The 20209-nt window shown below is 39.5% G+C and overlaps 1 protein-coding gene across 2 annotated transcripts in view; it reads right to left on the bottom strand.

The window, feature by feature from the left end:
* The window catches only part of BEND5 (BEN domain containing 5), a 592354-nt gene that overhangs the window by 215661 nt on the left and 356484 nt on the right, over window positions 1–20209 (bottom strand). For both annotated transcript variants that reach the window (XM_062581158.1, XM_062581159.1), the window contains exon 5: window positions 3014–3230. In XM_062581158.1, coding sequence (XP_062437142.1) covers window positions 3014–3230 — 217 coding nt within the window. The remainder of the gene's footprint in view (window positions 1–3013; window positions 3231–20209) is intronic.

Genomic DNA, 20209 nt, shown 5'->3' with positions numbered 1-20209 from the left:
AGTGTTACACATGACTGTTACTATATGTAAGACCGTACAAACATCATAAAATAGGTGCTGTAAATATAAATTGAGCCAATGCTTCTACTTTCACAGAAACATAGAAACTATTTTTCATTACATTATGGTGTTCGATATTGTATAGTACACGCCAAGATGACAGATACATACATAATATGCAAAAAACTAATGGTACAATTTAAAAACATGCCCACAGATTTTGAACTTAAGATCTGTTGGGACAGGCTGTACGAGGCCTGAAGTTCTCCAAGGCCAACAACGGCAGAATGAAAATGGCAGCATAAATGATACCTACGCGGCCATGATAGCTAGCTTGCAGGAGAGACTATTTTCAAGATCATTTGGCACATCTAGAATGTGGGATAGCTCTCTGAAGAAAAGAATATAAACATTAAAAGGTCAGAAATAGACAGCTAAGTTATCCATTCGCACTGGCAATGGGGATCTTTGCCATTTGGCTCTGAACCACTTTTCCAGTCTGCATCGTAATGGCAATTACATGTCCCACACTGATATTTCACTTTCAATTTTCATAGAATTAGTGAAAGCATTTAAGGAGTTAATGGAGGCATAGTACTTTCTTTAGAGAAAATATGAAATTAGATTAGAAATTAGATTGCCTTGAAAACATTACATGCAGCAAAATGTGCGCTCAGAAAGCCTTCAGGAGCAATCATCTAAGCATGGTTTCTTGTGACTTGCATTTTACAGTTCCGCTACAGAGAAAAAAAAAACCCAAAGATGTGTGGTGAGATTCTGTTGTCTCCAAGAGGCATGGGGCAAAACTTTATAATTCAGGAAAACTGAAATTGCATCAAACCATTCTCCATCCTCACAATCTTAAACTGCTGCGGGGAGCCGTAAAATCCTCCTGGCACAAAAGAGGAAAATAGCGGCTACACAGCAGCCCCCCCAACACGCTGCCCCACTCCAGCCCCCTCCCTGCACGAGGACTCCAGTGCGTGTCCTCAGAAGGCACCGTTACGTGTCCCTTCACCATGTCTACCGGGGGCATCATCCCTTGGCCAGGAATAGAGCTTTTAGGGGGGCCAGAGCAGGGACGGAGCTCTGGTTCGTAGCTCTATATCTACCCGATACGGCACGCAATCCTCTAAAGTGCAGCCAGCTCCTGCTTTGATGAAGCACTGTGCAGCGAGGACTGACGGATCCTGTTTTTCACCATTTAAAGATGTATGATAGCAACAAAGCTCTATGTTAAAATATTTAACTCACAGAGAACTTATGGAAATTGTCTATTCAAGCTCAGCAAAGACATTAAATTACCAAGCTGTTCTAGGACAGTTGTGTGTGGAGAAAAGCCAAAAATGCTCCCAGATTGTAATGTTACTTAGAAAGATTAGACTGTGAGCCTGATTCAGAAGCTTTTTATACAGATCAGCATGGTGAGCTGCAAAATGTTACCACATCAATTTCTGCAAAACATACTGTGTGTGTACATATAGATATAAAATCAGGACTTATACCCAGCACATTTCCTGCCATATTTTGAATGGCATCTGTTTGTTTAGTTTGCTGAAATATGAAAAATAATATTTAGCAACGGGTAACACAATGTTAACAGGATTTAAGAGTATAGCTCTGTCTGTCAAAATGCAGATAAAAGACAAATCCGTCTATCTCTGTATTTTAATCAGGCAGATCATGGTTCTGATGAATATGCAAATGTGACTGTTTATACACTATTTTCAGAGTGAAAGGAAACAAATTCAGTTCCATAGAATTAATGACAGTTCTGTCCTCTAAGATTAATAATTAAAACTCTACAAATATTAAAATGACAGTGCTTCTTACTCCCACCCTCTGAAGATTTTACCTCTTTTTTTTTTTTTTTTTTTTTAATCCTTTCCTTTCCCTTATAACTGTCTGGCCCCCTAATTGGTGTGATTAATAATTAATAAGTCAGGAATATGTCACGGTCAACCAGGAACTGTATTTAACTGACAAAAGGGTTAACATCGTGCTTTCTTTTGTTCATTCTTTGCTTACTCTTCTAATAGAGTTGGTATTTTCTCCAGATTTAATACCAGTATAGGGAACTCAATAGAGTACTCCAATAGTGCAAGCTCTTTATTCCAATGCTGATTATTCATATAATTTTATTCTGATTTTCATGATATAGTACAGGATTGTTTTTAAAGCCTCAGGTGCTGAAGCCATTTCTTCTTCTATTCCCCACCACCACACACACACACACACACTACAAGCACAGGCCAAATATAAGTTCAGAGAAAAGATTAAAAATGTGAAACAAGTGCACTACAAAGTCTAAGAAAGCAAAAGGCAAAAAACCAAGAGTTGGGCAATTATTTTCAGTCTGATGATTTCTAAGATGATATGGGAGTGGTCGAGCCATGTTTTCAGAGTCCTCAGGACAGGCAACACTTCAGAGAAAGGTTGTGGCAAAGGGAGCAGAAGTTCAACCTCACTTATTATGCCTACTTCCAGCACCAGGAAGAACTATCATATTTCATTTTGCTGTGGCCACTAGCATCTAAATTGAGATCACTAAACCTCTATTATTCAAACCACCAAAGCAGCCATTTTTAAGAATAAAATAAAAAGGTAGATTAAATGTTTTGCCTTATTTTATCTGGAAAAGTTACAGTTTGATTCCAAAGATGCTTATTTCCTCTGGAAAAGGAAAGCTCTTTCAGAAAGACAGATAGACAACGTACTCTAAAAATCAATAAAGGTATTTCAGTTTCTTCCTTTAGGATCTTTAGAGGTGAACCGATCCTAAATAGGAATTATAGCATTGCTTTGCAAATCACAAAGGAATTATTTTAAGTGAAATTAAATTAGCATTTGTCTATAATTCACTACACAAGTAAGCTACCTCTTGTATCACTGATCGCAGTAAAACAAGTATGTGTGTGTATTTTAGCAGCGATGACCAATTATACACTATAAGCATTTAAGAGTAGGCATTCCTACAGAAGTATGCTAGTTGGCAAACATGCCTACTACTTACCACACTAAGTCCGAGCAATTCTCTGCAAAAGTAGTCCATATTTCTCCTTTGCAGGTTGTCAAGATAGTGCTGAAGGCGAGTATAGGTGTAGGGGTAGCAGTAGGCAAATTGGTAAACGTCATCCTCACGGTCAAAGCAAAAAGCAAATGACATGACATAGTTCTTCCTGTGGTCCGGACAGCGGTAGTAATACACGTTTTTAGGGGGTATTCTTTGCCTGAAAAACAAAAAACAATATACATACATTGAAAAACATATAAATGTACATATAAATCTGCCATCTCCTCCAGCAAGCATGACCCATGAGCGTCAGTCTGCCTTTGACACGGCCCTGGTTCTCGAGCCCCAACGTAAGGCATCGTTAACGAAGGCAGGTCGGTATGAGGCTACACCAATAGACTGGTCCTTCATATTGCCCTTAATGGTCTGGAGTTGTATCAACACGTAGCCCAAGAACAGAGGAAGAAGATAAATTATTGAGGAGGGGGAAAGACGAAACCCCAAACCTTCAGCTATGGTAAATAACCTACTGCTAAATTAGAAAGCGAGGGAGAAACAGGTGTTTGGTCCTCTTCCAAAATGGACTGCTGCCCTTCTCAAGATTTCTGGCTTTTTCTGCTGACATCACAAAAATGAAGATACTTGATAGTAAATAATTATAGTAGAGATATTAATATCATTGTTAGTAAGATGGTATCTATTTAAGGAATAACAAATGTCTGCCTGACGTCTTTCATCCAACTTCAATTATTCTTTTATTTCTCAACAGAAGTGAGAGAGATCAAACCTTTGTTCTATAGATGTTCGACATTTTTGTTTGTGCCTCTTCTGCATTTTGTACATGGATTTTCTACCTTTAGGTAGATATGAGATTCTCTAGTCATGCCATGTACTTGTAATTTGATGTAACTAAGTTACCAGTCATTTGGCAACAAAACACTATGGTCCTGCAGACTCTAACTCAATTACGCAACATTATAAACAGGTCTCATCTAATGATTGGAGCAGATCTCAGCTAAACTAGGATCATGGTGAGGGAAAACATAATAAGATTTACAGCCATGGCAGTAGTAATGTGCCTCTCCGTAACGGTTCCGAGAAGTTGGCCGACTGCAGAGCTTTCGGTGTTTTGGCCTTGCAGTGCTAACATGAAATAGAGGACAAAACCCTCCAATTATGCAGAAGGACATGTTTGCCAATTAGCAGCAGTTGATGAGTCTGATCAGCAAGACTCACGAGCTACAAAGAGAAACAGAAAGGAACTGAGATGTTCTTGAAAGAGTACAACAAAAAGCCAGCAATGCAATTAATTAAATTTCAAATAAGAATAATTTACCCTTTTTCTTCTTGCCCTGGTTATTGAGCACTCAGGGCTTCAAGAATTTATTTCAGCATTTCGGGGGTAAACACAACACTTGCTCATCACAAAGATCTAAAGCTGATTTTTAAGCCACTAATGTGAAGAATAGGGGAAAAAAAAGTACTTCTGAAATTTTCAAAAGTATCAGCGGGGGCGGGGAGGGCCGCCTGCCGGTTGCATGCAGTATTCTAACCTAATAGGTTTCTCCAGTTTCTTAACGTATTTCTATCACTCACCCTCACTCTGGAGCGCTATAGGACACCCCTCATTTAATCTCAAATCAAGCAGATGATATGGCAGTGGGTAAATGTATTCTAGCTCCCAGTCCTCAAACCGTAATGCAAGTTTAAACAGTATGTTGCTGAGTTGTTGTACTTTATTTGTTTCCAAATTAGCATGGGAGAAATAACAAAGGACAAGCCTTACTTTCTGCAACAAAAATTTCATGTAAAATGAGGCCAGTAGGAAGAAATTCAAGTTATTAGAAAGGGTAATGGTAATTGAAATTCATTTGCTGATAGTTAATGTTTAAACGACACATAGTTCTCCTTGGTTCAATAACTTTGTACTTTTAAGCAAGTTGAAGACAACTTTTGTTAATATATTAAAGGCACTTTTGATATTTTGTTCCCTTTCCCCTTCATTATAGAAGCTAAGCATCTGTTTTATTATCCACTTTGACACATCACTTTATGGCTGCATTTGGCTATTATGGCTAATCTTGATGTCTAGGACATCTGGTATTGACATTTCACTATCTGGTGTCTGACACAACAGCAGAAACCATCCTCAGTTCCTAAGCTGAAATTCACCCTCTTAGGGCAGAAAGTGCCCAAACTCTTAATTCAAACCATATCTTCCAAAAATAATTATAATAGTACTCCTGTCACTGCTAATCTATTTTTATCTCTCCTAGCACTTTGTCACTGCTAATCTATTTGTGAGTCATATAGAGAAAGAGAGTTAGTGTTTAGATACCAACAACACATCTTTACACACAGGAGCCTAATCAGATTCAGATCTTATCAGAGAATTAAAGAAAAAAGAAAAAAAAAGGAAAGAAAAAGAAAGAAGAGCGACACAGCGCTAGCTATCACCAACTGAGTTTTTGATAACGAAAAGACATTGCTCAGTTCTTGAATTAACCTTTGTGTCCTAGACGCATTATTGTTTACTCTTTCCCTTTTTTGTTCTATGCCTTCTGGAAAAGGACACCCACACACTGTGGCAGCAGCTGCTCCTATTAATTTAAAGCTATTACAAAAATTAAAATTAAACCCAATTACTTTGGCTGGTTTATAGCCGGGGAACGGCTTAGTCTGATTGTTCCCTCTGGTTATGGACAAAAACAATATTCCTACCTACAGGCAGCTGCCAGTGGAATACTAATGCATCAAGGGCCTGGCAGGGACAGATTCAGCCCCCGACTTTAACTGCATTTCTGAGTAGAGACAAATATCTTATCACAGATCTGCAGAAATGCATCAACTTTCTATACTGTAAGCCAGAATGAAGCTGATTTGTAGTTAGGAGTAGGAAAGCAAAATTACGGGAGAACCCTTCAGCCTCAGACTTGCCATTTTGCATTTCCAGGCAGCTAACACTAAGAAATGCACCCTACTAATTGATACACCACTGCCTGAATTTCATCACTTCTGAACGGTTATTTAAAGAACCACCACACCGATTCTAAGCACAGCCACAGAGTACAAGACGCAAGCAACTAATTTCCAATCTGTTTGAAAAATATATTAAGGAAATGAAGCTTAACATTTTACATGGTTTTGAAATAAATTCAGATTGTCCGTTCTTAAAGATAAATACTATTTTTTTTTCTTTCAAAAGGAGAAGGAAGCATTGAAAGGAAGATTTCCCCTCCATTTTTGATTCGTTTTACAGTGCAGTGCCAGTCAGACAGGGGTATCCCAAGCCACAGGGCTGGAGCATCTTCTCCTCCCACCTCATGTGGGAGGGCTCCTAACCCACCAGATTTGTTCCACTAAGCGTGAAGGTACATTTGCTTGTAGGTGCCTGTGTATTTGCTACATTGCTCTCTGGAGTCTGGCCCTATACCCTGCTTTGGTTCTGTGTAATAAGGACAAATCCGTCAGTTTACCAAAAAATTTGACTCCTCAGTCAATGTCAAAACTCTGATCAACTTCAGTGGCCCCAGGATTTTACTTTTTGCTACTACAAGAGGCAGTGAGTGGTGTTCCTCGTAACTGAGCTTTGAAAATTTTATCCCAACCATACTTCTGTTTTTAATACAATTGTAATTATAGTGAGCTCTTTCTTAACCATAATTTTGAGCTCAAAGACAAACTTATTGTGTTTTATTCCTTTGCTGCTTTGTTTCCCTCTGAAAACTGAGTTAATCAAGGCTTGGGGAAACAAGAACCAGAAGGCGGCATGGGGGTAGGAGAGTTTGTTCTTCTTTAGGCTTTAAACATCTAGTGCTGATCAAAGACTAGGGCCCTCAGGTGGTACCACAACGTAAATAATTAGAAAATCACAATTTTTAGAGGGCTTTCTCTCCCCTAATGCATGACCAAAGCAGGGAACTTTTGCCCAGCCAAATTCCCAATGACTTTAACGAGCAGCCTAAACAGTCCTTGGACTGCATTTAATATGGCACTCACAAAGTAATTATTCAGTTCCTTGCCTCTACAGGACTGGGTTTTACATACCACAGTCAGTAGACTTCAAAGTAAAATGATGATCTTTGGAGGAAAAACAAAAAGCTGCAGGTGCTGTAGAAGATCAGTGGCCAAAAGAAAAATTAAGTGATCTGACTCATAGAGAAATGCTCAAGTGGATCTGATTGCAATGTAGCGCTAGCTGTGGGGGCACACTGTGGTGATCATTTTCAATTTCCCTCAATTTGTGGATGTCGAGAGACCCTTTAACAATCGTACAAATTTCCAAGCTTGCTTAGGTGATTCAGAGTGGGGGTATTCATTGACTGCACCCAAAATACGAGATCTAACTGTTCCTTCTGAGTGTTCAGATTTTATTCTTAGAGCTAGATGTCCCTACTTATTACCTGCAAGAAATCCAACAAAGTCTGCAGAAAATATAAGCAAGTTAATCATGCATTGCAAACTCTCGCTCTACTGGGAGGCAACCCTTTCAAACTGAAGGCCTTACTGACTTTTCTCTGTTAGTCTAAGCCATTACTTTTTTTCTTGCTTATTCTTGTTGACAAGTGGAGCTGACCATCTTCAAAATCCCAAGCTTACAAGTGACAAAATAACTTTGTAGGCTTTTTTTTTTTTTTTTTTTTTTTTTTTTTTTTTTTTTTTTTGCACAGAATTTTATATTTGATTCACAGAGCATGGAGTGACAATGAGTATGTCAGGTGGTGTTAAATATTTTTTGCAGACAACAGAATGGGTTTTGGCACAGCCAACTCAATTTCAGATACTGCAGAATAAGGCCTCCTTCTATTCTTGTTAATATTTATTAAAACGTTCTCTGAATATCTTTCTCATTTTTAATAGCCCACTATGCAACTCAAGATTTTCCATCTGTACAAACTTTCTGGTTTCCTCTTACTGAGTACAAAAATCAAAGTTTTCTTTAAATCGATAGTTTTCTTAAAATCAGGAGTATATTACAAAGCATACAGCTTTCAATGGTTAATGTTAATTGAAATAATTAAGTGAACTCCACAAAGATTGCTTGCTAATTCAAATAATTAAATGAACTGTACAAAGACTGCTTCTAAGCTCTGTGCATTCTTTACAACTCCAAGAGAAAAACATTGAGTTCTTTACTACTTTTTCTTAAAACATATTTAAATCTAAATAAGTAATGAAAAGGTGCATTTCATTATTTTGACAAACTCTACATTTTAAATGTTTGTAATAAATATGGGAAAGCTCCATCAACACTAAGAGATAATCTAACCTGGCATGTTTTTTATGGGACCTGATTCTGCTCCATGCACATGGGAAGAATTCAGTCTCATAAACTGATATCAATGTAGGGGAAATATCCTAAAAGCACATTCCTTCCACTGCTGCACAGCCTGAAAGCCAAAACCTAGAAACAGATTCTTCTAACACCACCATATAATTGCATGAACAAATGTTGTGAGAATAATTCCCCACACTTCACACACGCGAGGACACATTCTGTGGGAACTTGTTAAGAAAGGTTTTTAACAAAACCCGATCTTCGACGTAGCACAATGTTGTGACAAGGAAAATTCAGTAGTAAGGAGAAACAATAAATAGCAAACAGCAATGAGAAACTTCCTCTGTTCTGTGGTTGCAGAATACCTCAAAGACACACGGTCCCCGCCCGCGGGCCAGACTTCTGCGCCCTGCGATAACGCCGACCACCAAAGCGTAACGAACCCCCTCTCCGCGAAAGCAGAGGGAACCGGTAGCAGGCGTTATTCCCTACGGCAGCCGGAAACGCCAAGGAAAGCGCATCCTGGGGGAGACGCAAGACGAAGCAGCGTGCAAGGGTCAGGGAGCAACCGGCCCGCAGGTCGCGACTACGGGACATAAAACAGCATTAAAAACTTGTTACTGGATTCTGCAGAAACGAAAACATCCCTCGATTTTCGAACGGGGCCACTCTGCATGCCCCGATAAAGTGATCGGAAGCGTTTTAGGTTTTCCAAACCTCAGCAGGGTCTTGTGGAAGGAGTTTTTTTCAGTGCTGCCCATCTCCCTGAAGCACGAGGCACGCTCAGCGAGGTCCACGTTTGGCGCAGTGCCCTCTTTCGGCAAAACAATTCAGCGTATGTCTTAGGGGAGCTGTCAGCCGGCAGAGACTTCCAAAATCTTTTGCCAGCAGCACATACAAGTGGCCTCTCTAGCGGACAAGCAGCAGGTTTCTCCTCTTTGCTCCCCTCCGCCTACGATTACAATCAAAGCTGTGCTCTCTCCTCCGTCTTATGTTTATCCCGTCCGGTTGCTGAAGCTCATACTGCAGTGACTTCCCTCTGAAACAGCTGCTCCAACACTGCAATTATTCTACAGAAACTCTGGTTAAACTGCAGGGATAATGAACAGTGCTGATTTTTTCTGCTGTAGAAATCTGATTTGCCTACTGACCACAAATGCTCTAGCCATATATTGCTTCTATAAGCAATATTTCTATGCAACACTTATAAAGGAAAGAAGAAAGAAAGTGAGAAAAGCTGACTTTCCACAAAAGTACCAGAACGAGAAGAGAATGACACAGTAGAGCGTACCCTACAGGGACTGTTATCCTTTTAAGAGGTCACGAATGGAAGATATGGAGCCATTCCTCTCCTGAAATGCAGCTACTGAAATAGGAAAAAAAGAAAAAAAAAAAGATTTAAGATGGAAAATGTTAAAAATTTGTGGTAAGAAGCACTGGAAAGAGGGAGAAAACAATGTATTTGAATGAGGCATCACTACAGGTCTAAGCTTAGAACATGTAGAAGGGATAAACAAGTTTTTCTGGAAGCAATTCAGAAAGAGTAGTCATGAAAATTGTTAAAGTGGAGAAAAAGAATTAATTCAGCATGAAGAGTGATGCATCAGTAAAGGTGAGGACAAGAAATAATCCACCTCAGCACATAAATCTGAAAACCACATGGCAATGGCTGTCCTAGCTTTGACCTACACCAGACTCTCTGGCCATAAAAGAAAAAGCTTACCAAGAACTTCACAAGACAGTAAGCTTCCAACAGAGGAAAGTATGTCACTAAGTAGACTAGAAAGGAAGTCAGGTCAGAAGACTGAAGGAAGAAACAAGACCGGAACATCAAGCATATCAGCTTCAAGCTGGCCAGAAACCAGGTAATGGAATAACTTTGAATAAATGACCTTTATATACCATCCATGCAAGACAGGTGCTTGAGAGCATCGCATGTACTGGACAAATTTTAGAAAAGGTTGTTTGATAAAGGATAGTTATTTCCTATTCACAACCCCTTCAAAAAAAAAAAAAGTGTCAATTAGATTTTACTCAGATAACGAAGTCAAAGATGTTCCAAAGAGTTTCACTAAACATTTTACCCACTGGTGTAGAATTTTACTCCCTTCGTATCCAAATGCAGCATCTCAGCCCATTATTCTTTCCTGACTCCACTACAGTCTGATATTTAATCCTTCCAGATTATGTTGACTGGAAAACACACTTACAGTATCATACAGACTATAAAATCAAGTCTTTACAAAGTCTGGAGTACATGTTGGCCTGGGAACGAGGGACCACCTCAATCCCAAATTCAAGTCCCTGAACTGCGCTACCAGTAGACCACTGGGTCATCCCTAATAGCCTCTTAGCCTCAATTACCTAATTAGCCTTTTCTTCACTTTCCTCTTCTCCCTTTCCCATCTGTTCATCTATTCCCACCACTCCCTGTTCTTCTGCAAGAGTAATTTTAAAAATCTATGTTAACTTCATTTAGGTTATTCTCAGGTGACTTCCCTTGTATGCAAGAATAATTTATAAGTCTCATAAGAGCTCCAACTTGAGGAAGTATTTCAGTAATGTCTGAATTCTAAAATCCATGTAAAAAACGTTGATGATTTCACACACTCTACATACAAAGCCGAGGTTTTTAACTTACCATGTCACTTGGATGTGAAATTTAACTAACTGCTAAAGAAAGAAGGAGAATAGGTATGAGATACTTTTTGCCAGCTGCACTTTGGTTGATCCTGAGCTGCTCTTAGGAAGTTCTGAAACCCTCTGGAAGCCTGAGCCTTTTCAGTTTTATTCCTCATAAGTATCAGAGCATCTCTGATAGTAGAAAATTGATGAACAGGATAAAGAGAAAAGAAAACAGAAACTGTCATGACAGGTCGGACCTGATTAGGTGAGCAAACTTCTCTTTAATACTGTACTTTACCCCAACTTCAGTCTCCACACAACGAAATCTGAATTTGGTCATCTATTTTTAAAATCCCATTTCCTACGCGTTCTAGCATCTTGTTCACTTTTTCCACCACATCATCGTTTCAAACGGCTTCTGTTCTGTCAACAGTGATGCTCAGATTTTTCCCCTTTCAGTTAAAGGAGAAGATTTTTGGGTGGTTTCCTCCTTATATTAACTTTTCATTTATCAGGACTAAACTTGTTTATTCATCTGAGCAGCCTGTTTAGATCACTCAGAAGTTTCTCACAGTCAACTACAGGCTTAAATTACTTAAGTAATTACATCATTTGTAAGTGCTACCACCTAATTCTTCACCTCTCCTCCCTAGATCATCAATAAATATATTAAGCACATGACCTGATAGGTAACTTTAAAGAACGCAGCTGCTAGCCTTTTACTGTGATGAAAACTGACCACTTTCGCCCTCTGTCTTTTTGTTTCCTTGTCGGTTTTTGATCTATGATGATACTTGCCCTGTCACCATATGTGACTACTTAGCCTTTTTAGCAGTGTCTTGTGACAGACTTTGTCGTAAGCTTTTAAAAAGTCAAAATACATTATGTCAGGCAGCTCTTTTCATAAGCCTGGGCTGAGACCTAAAGGTGAGGCAAATCTTCCCAAGAATTCCCAAGGGCAAAGGGAATCTTGGTATCTCATGGAGTGAAAGGGAGATAAATAGAAAAGATTGATGAGCAAGCCAGAAACACATTTATTTTGCAAGTGCTACAATTATAATTTTTAAAAGTCTGCTGTTATACAGGGTGTTGCTTTATTACGTGGGAAATTTCATATTGCTAATAGTACACACAAGTCTAGGTCAACTACCTGTCCAAGCACGTGAACTCAGGTAAAAGCATTCAACATCAGTGTACAAAGGTTATAGTATAAAAAAGAAGAAAAAGAGAATTGAGTTAGCCTTTTGCAAGATGTACAGGGTAGAAGAAGCTACTTAAGTCCCTCCTATAAGCTGAGAGCTTGCATCTGGTTCTCAACGCTAGGCTTGCTCTCAGGCTCTTCCAAGGGTTGAAACAAGAAAACCTGCAGAGGTTTTCTTGTTTCAACAGGAGTCACGGCCAGCAGGAGGGCCTGGCAGCACTGCACACGGCTAGCAGGAAAGGTATGGCTACAGGAGTGAAGAGCAGCTAATAAAAACCCATCACAGCTTAATGCATCCTCAGTTTAGCTTTCCTACCCAGCAGTACCTGCTAATCCCAAATGTTGAATGAAGGCAGGTGAACGCAACCAGCTGGCCTTGCATTGCCTTGCTAGATGGACAGATTATTGTTACAATTATACTTCAGGAATTAGTTATTGCTAGTCCACATCTACTTTGTCAGACTTCTCTTTCCTCCGTTTTATAAAAGTATTCTTTAGTAAGTCATCTAATTCTTGTCTGTGAGGCGGAAAAAAAATCTCTCTTTGACCACCAGTAAGCTCAGTACTGCTTTCTCAGTTTTCTGGGCATGGGATGATTGATGTCAGTGTATTTGAAATGACACCCTCATCCCTTAATTTTAAACCTGGCTCTTGCTGCTGTCTATCAGGTCCGGAGAAAAAGGTTATCTCACCCTTTTTACTCTCCTCTCTTTCCCGCGCAGCTAGGACTGGTTATTGTCAGAGGAAGGACACTGGGCTGGATGGACTTTTGGTCTGATCCAGTATGGCCACTCGCGTTTCTTTTCACGGGCACATTCACCGAGTTCTAAGTGATGTAGTGGGACGCGATTTTTCTTTCCTGAAGCCGTGCTCATTAAAGTCTCTCATAGCATGATCTTCCAGGTGTTTTATTATTCTCTTTTAAATTACTGTTTCGACCATTTGCAATGTGCAGATGTAATGCTTACCGGTCTAAATATAGGATACACCCCAGATACTCACCAGCCCTCTGGAACAGAACTCACTTTTAATGAGACTGCATACCTTTGTTAGCAGTTCAGCTAATTCCTTCCTAAGATTCTTCAAAATTCTTTTATACATAAATCATGTGGGGCTGATGATTTACCGCTTCTTAATTAATCAGTTTGCCCCATCCTCTCAATCTCTGATAGTGTCTCACCTTTATTCCCAGAAAAGAACAGGTCTACGGCAGGTACCTCCAAAACCTTACTCGCTATAACGATGGATTTATGATGTAGAACCACCTGATTTCTTTGCGCAAACCCTCATCATTTTAAAACATGTACAAAACGTGACAACGTGAGGGCAAACAATTTAAATTCAGCATTCCAAACTTCGTTTTTTCCCCAGGCTACACATCTTGCACATACGCAAATTTTATTCTCCATTCTCCTCCATGAGCTCCTTTATATTCCCTCCTTCCATTTCTTCTGTTAAAGAACTATTTTACGACATCTCCATTCTTGAGGCTGTCACACAGTAACTATCCCCAAGCATGCTTACGTTTCCGCTTCTGCTACAGAGAGTCTGCATATCTCCCATTTCTTCCCTGCACCAGCACGTGGCCTGTTATTAGCAATGGCAATACTGGGTTGACAGACTACACTAGCACTGTGCTGGGCAGACCTACCTTTTCTATCCTTCGTTTCTCCCACTTAGATACAGCATTCACAGCTATCATATTAAACACAGAGGTGGGGAAAAAAAGAAAAAGCTTAAATGAAGTGTCTCATTTATTCTTAGCTGAAAAGACATAGAGGGCAGCAAACACGGCAAGCCCTTCTCTTCAAAGACAAAAGTGGACACACATGTCTTGCGATAGCACATCAACACACTGACTCTCAGACCAAGAGCTACTGCTTTGCAGACATCCAGGCCCCCACCATCTCCAACACATCCTGATCTCAATTCCTTTCCCTCACTGAGCATGGCTCCAAGAAGAAAACTCAAAAATGGCCAGCCAGACATTTTGGTCACCAAATCTCATTTCAATAAGGAAAAACAAAAGTAAAATTTTCTTATTAAATTCTTTGCAAGCTCTTTTACGGTGCTCTTTTTGCCAGACAAAACCTCAGCAGGCTTTCTTCCCTAGGTGATAAAGATGAACCCACTGCAGAGGTGTTGGCCTCGCTCTACAGGGGAAATAAAGCTCAGTTCCCTCCTCCTCTCTTTTCAAGCATTCCTAGTTGCTGACCAACAGAGTAGTATTGATCTAAGAAGAGACTAAGTATCCTGCCCTCTCGGTCACTTCTTATTTACAGTACACACAGAAACATGCAAGCAGCGGGAAAGTTAGAAGCATAGAAATGAGGTGGCCAGAAGCAATTGTACACTCTTGGGATTTCTCATCCTCAACACAAAGCTAAAAAATGAGATGTTGCAATGGCTGATGCTATTGAAGACAGGAGAAAATGAAAAATGGTATGTGTAGCACAAATCTTGTTTTTCCAAATTGTGTGCGTGATACCAACCAGGTCACTCCAATCTTTCACAAAAACAGTTCCAGCATCATTTTTCTTGATATGTTGTTTAAACATACATTCATTTCAGGAAAATTCTTTTTTTTTTTTCCTACCTGAACAGTGTCACAAAATGGAGCAACTGCAATCCTAATGCATATTTTAAAGGTACCGTCCCATTTCACCGTGATGAGTCTGTTCACTATAGGAAAGTGTTATGTCCCTCACCCTCTTCTGCAGTATAACCAAACATAACGGTGAGGAGAAAGGAAATGTAGGCCATATTCTGTAAAACTACACAAAGTTTTATTTAGCCTTGAAAGACTCTTAACAGATAATAAATGACAAAGCTCCAGGCACTTCTCTTCCACTTTACATTGTTAGAAACAGAGAGAGAGAAGGTAAACGCTGCTCGCAGGTGGGTAAGGAGGCTGCGAGGTGGAAGTACCGTGGGGCAACGGTATGAAGTGACTCACAATATACAAGTCGGCAATCACCAGTCCAATGCGGAACCTTACTTAATAAAATTTTGCCATGCTTCAAAATTTTTTTGTTTTTTGTTTTTTGTTTTTTTTTTTTTTTTGTGCTCTCCATTCCTGAAGGAAGCGTAATCAGTTGAAGCCAGAGGAGACTCCCTCCCTCACTCCCCATCACCCCCCAGTGATTCTTGGAGGCAAATCCTCAGCAAGCTGGTGGGAGTCAGTAGTGCTATGGTGATTTAGAGCAGCTAGTTTGAGCTCCAAGTGATATATATGCACCTGCAAAAACTATGCCTTCAGTGATTTCTAGGCACACACTGTAAAGCTCCAGAGAGGTTACTTATAAAATCACTGTTCAAATGTTTGCATTTCCAAAGCCTAATCAATGAGATGATCTAAGCTGATGCTTCGAAAGTGGCTAACCCAGGCCTATAATCACCTATTCCTAACGCTGTGGTGGCTTGCTGGGAGAAGTGTGATGCCATGAAGAGGACAGAAGATTTCAGATGAGAAAAAGTGGGCAGATAACATCCTAGAGGCAATTCTTATGTCACAGTCTCCAACTAGAAAATTAAGAGAAGGAAATAGAGAAAAGATCTGAGACATTAGGACAGTCTTCTATGCTTATCAATGTTTCTGGTACCAATAAGCACTAGGAACTTCAAAATATAATTCTAATATCAAGCCACACATTCCAGACTTCAGTGAAAACTCTTTAGCCCAAAATACCATTGATTCAATCAGCTTTGTGTTTCTGTTTTGCCGAAAAGTAGCAGGAATATTGCTCAGTTTAATTTAGGATTTTCCACTACCACCGCTACTACTACTACTATCAGCGTGTTAGCCCACTTTGCATAGAAAATAACCATGTATAGAAAAAGCCAATAGGACTCTCACAGCATTTATTTGGGGTGAGGTTTCCAAACTCCATTTTAGATTTGTCTCAGGAATTTATCTGCTCTATATTTCTAAAGGTTTGGCCCAAATATTAACACCAGTTTAAGCAAGTAAGGTTTTGTAGCACTGGCACTTCTGTTAAAAATAATAAATTATATTGCAATGAGGCTCAGTTTTTGAACTATCCTTCCTAACAGTATCAAGAAGCACCTCATAAAAGATTCTTATGTAATATTTATGTTTAGATAAATAAAAAGGCAGATGCAAATAAGAGAAAGCAATATATGTGATACAAAAAGTTTTATAAGCAAATAGTCTACAAAATGCTGCATGTACTATGTTTTTCCCGCAGGATGGCAGGACATTTGTCAGTACACTTAAAGCAAATGTTTGTAAGGATACTTGACATGTAATTTATACAGCTATCAAGTTAAACACACAAATGGTGAAAATGTAGGTTGTAGTAACTTTAAATATTTAAAAGCTTTCAGTAGGAGTCACAATTTTATATCTGTTGCTTTTTCAGGCTACATCGTGTAAAAGACTGTCCGTCTGGTCTTTACATGTGACAGAAAAGCATTGAGAGTTTATGTCTATGCATATATATGTATATATGTATGAATACACACAGATACACACATACATAAGTGTTTGCTACCTATTATGTTTGGCACTTCAGTAATCCAGCAATGCTTTAATCTAAAGTAAGATTAAAAATAGGATATTTTCACTGTGATAATAGGGAAAACTGGATGCCCACATACTGAATTAAAAAAATGGCATCAAGCTAATGTTTAGTGTACCGTAAAACAATAACTTGAAATGTTTGTAGAAGACCGACTATTTGCATCAATCTCCTTTTGCATATGGTTGCGCATTAGCCTAGCTTTAAGCAGATGTACAGTCCAACTGAATGTGAGCCTCAATTTTAAATAGCATTCTTTAATTAAGGTTAAGTATTAACCGACAGGAAGGTGGATGTCATTTGCTATTCCACCATTCCACCATAAAAATTCAAGGACAGGAAAAAAATATACCGAATGGTCTTAAAAGTTAACAGTCAATTTTTTGAAAAGGAAACCTACATACTATTTTAAAACACAAAATAACTTGGAAACAAAAGAGCAAATATTATTTCCATATTAAAGTATATCCATACATTATATTCACATAAAATCGCATTCCTCTAAAAATGAAAATCTAAAGAAAACAAAAGCTCTTTAAATATATTTACCTGAATTAGAACTGGAAAAAAATTATATGATAAATGTTAGATCTTATAGCATTTTCAACCAGATCTGATCATGGTCATATTCCTTTTTGATTCTCTGTCTCGGAGAAGAAGCATTGAACTTGGCGCTCACTAAGCACGAGGGCCTGGCTAGTTAAACCGTAGCGGGCGGACGCAACCCACGCTCCACACGCAGCGCTGCGAGCGCGGCGGGAAGCTGCCGCATCGCTGCCGCCCGAGCGCCGGGCGCCTCCGCGGGAGCAGCGAGCGGGTCCAGCCCCGGGCCCCCCGCAGGAGCCCGGCGCAGGCTCTCCAGCGAGCAGGCGGAAAGGCCGAGCCACCTCCGTAACTCAGGCAAACCCGCTCTGAACGCAGATCTAAACGGCAGGTCAGTGGCACCACTGCTGCTCTCAGCCGGTCTCCGGCACGGGTTTATCAGGATCCAGCACGGCTTTTAAGGGACGGGACAGCCAATACGGAACCGCCTGTTACCATTATTATTTTACAATTACTAGGATTAAATTCAAAACAGGCAATATGAACGGATGCAGAAGAACAAAAATATTGTTTTAAACTGAAATTACAAGCACTGGAAGGGAAATTAAATGATCTCAGGAAAAGGTGGAAATAGTGCGCGCCAACAATAACCCAGCGCTTTTGTTTCGCAATTGTCTAATGACTGGCCAAAGGCTCTAGTTTGTCAGATGAATGCACTGTAACTCAGCATTTACCCTAAAATAAACACCGATCACCTGGGAGTTGTTATAGCTATACAGGATTTGTATAAGAGGGCAAGCTCTCAAAGGTACATAAGAGAAATGCTGCAAACCCGACAGCAAAAAAAAACAAAGAAAGCCTCGACTCAGCAAGATCTCTTCTCTCTGACAACTGCCTGAGGTAGATCTAGCGGAGTTGAGAAACTTAAGAGAGGTAAGAGAGGTGGAGTAACCTCATTTATTAGAGCAAAGAACTGAGAGAAAGCAAACAAGTTGAGCCTGAACAGCTCAAGTGCCTTAAAGCTTTTCTGCTTTTCCCAGATCTATCAGTTGGTCATATAAAATATATTACCTTCAACTCATATCCACTTTCCTATATCCTTTCATCATCATAGTTGCAACAATACTGCTGCGGTAACTTCGTAACTGGGCAGACACATTACAGGTTAGCTTTGATTCCCGCTCAGTCTCTCCCAAGAGAGCACTACCAAATGACTTGTCTTACAGCTCCTTTTTTCCCCACAGTTGTGTCTCATGATCTTCTCTCGCTTCCACCAGGTTCCAAAAATGCAGCATCTCTCTTCGCTACCGCCTTTCTTCGGCAAGATTAAGGATGTAAAGCCCTACAACAGACTTCCTTCTGGAAGCCATGACCATAAGAAAAATGTTGTGATTTAGAACAGCATCTCATGAACAGAAGTGTTTTCTATTTACAGGAACCTCATATTCAGAGAAGAGACCTTATGTGTACCCTTAAAATCTGACCTGTCTCCTAAACTGTTAGGTCATATTCTCAGCCATCATTCCCTTCAGGCTTATTACTCCTTTTTGATCTTCTAAAGATTTCTTCTCTCTCTTTCCTCTCCTAAGCTGCAAAAGAAGTACTTGAAATATCTCAGAAAATCTTTAGTGCAGTTCTCCTTTTAAGGCAGAACATTACTGGACAGCCACCTGAACAGGAACATAAAACTTATAATTGACACCTGTACTGCTACAACAGTGACTGGCATATGTGACTTCAGTTCTTGCAGGTATTACTAAGTAATATATAAGCCAGACTAAATCTTTTATATTTTTCACTATGCCTGACAGCCTTGTTCACTGGAAATACTTGTACATTAGAATTTAAATATTTTTGCTCCATCTCCGAAAACGATCCTGTCTTTTATCAATACCTTGCTGGATCTCACAAGCCTTTTCAGACCAGTTTCAGGCATGTAAAGAATAATGAAAAGTTCAGAAATTTATTTTGATTTCCTGCAATATGCTACCCAACAGTTTTCTGTTGTGTTATATGACCTTTCTGCGTAGCTAGTGTTTTGCTATTGATTTTAATTACTCAGTTTAATTTACTGCATGCCAACACAAAGCTGTTTACTCCTACTTGCCAAAATGTTGTCGTAGTCTCCCAGAGGAGGGCAAAATGAGAAAACTGTATATGCTTTACAGTTACATGCTATTCATTATAAAGAATTTAATAGATTCACTTCATATAAATGTCACTGTTCTCACATGTAGCCACTAAACACACCAAAACAACATATAGAAGGAAAAATGCTGTGCCAGTCAGAAGAGAAGTAGAATATAAAAGCTTTAAATTACGAAAGGGTTTTACTTGAAGCAGTTTAGATTTTCTGCTTTACCATTCCTCTCCAAATAAGTGAGGGAGTTAGGACCATATGTTCCCCTTCTGCATAAAAAATTCATGGACAGAAACAAATGAGTCTTAGAACTATACAGCTATTACAGCTGCAGTTAAAGTAAATTCTACCTTGCCCCTATAATCCAATTGTATGATGAGGAAAAGGGAGCATTAATTTATATGGAAAACCAGAATTTTTCTGCTTTCTCTTCTCTGCCTTCTTCCTCCTTGCCCTATATTAGAGAAATCAAGAGACAGTATTATGCCCAGAAAAGCACTTATTTAGAGGATTCTACAGACATCAGAAAGGATATTGTTTCCAGGAACATTATGCTGACCAACACCAGACGGTGAAGGAAGCTCACTTCTCGGGTAGTAGCCCAGCCCAGCTACCCAAGCAGCACGCTCTCCAGTCGTTATTCTGTAAGACAGCCAGATAGGCACAGTAGGGCTGGAGAATATCCTGCCACGTCTCTCGGTGTAAGAGATGGCTCTTTCCATAGTTTGGAAACCGTGTGCATAAATACATGAAAACTTCTTTTCTCAGGATATTAAACACTAAAAAGAGGAGATAACTTCAATATGTGCATACCAGTTCATGATAGTTTTGGTAGATGTCCGACTTTACAAGAGGGTTAGCTTAGTCA

This window comes from Rhea pennata, chromosome 8 (assembly GCF_028389875.1).
Source record: "Rhea pennata isolate bPtePen1 chromosome 8, bPtePen1.pri, whole genome shotgun sequence".
Lineage (NCBI taxonomy): Eukaryota > Metazoa > Chordata > Aves > Rheiformes > Rheidae > Rhea > Rhea pennata.
This window is presented reverse-complemented; position numbering and strand designations above follow the sequence as displayed.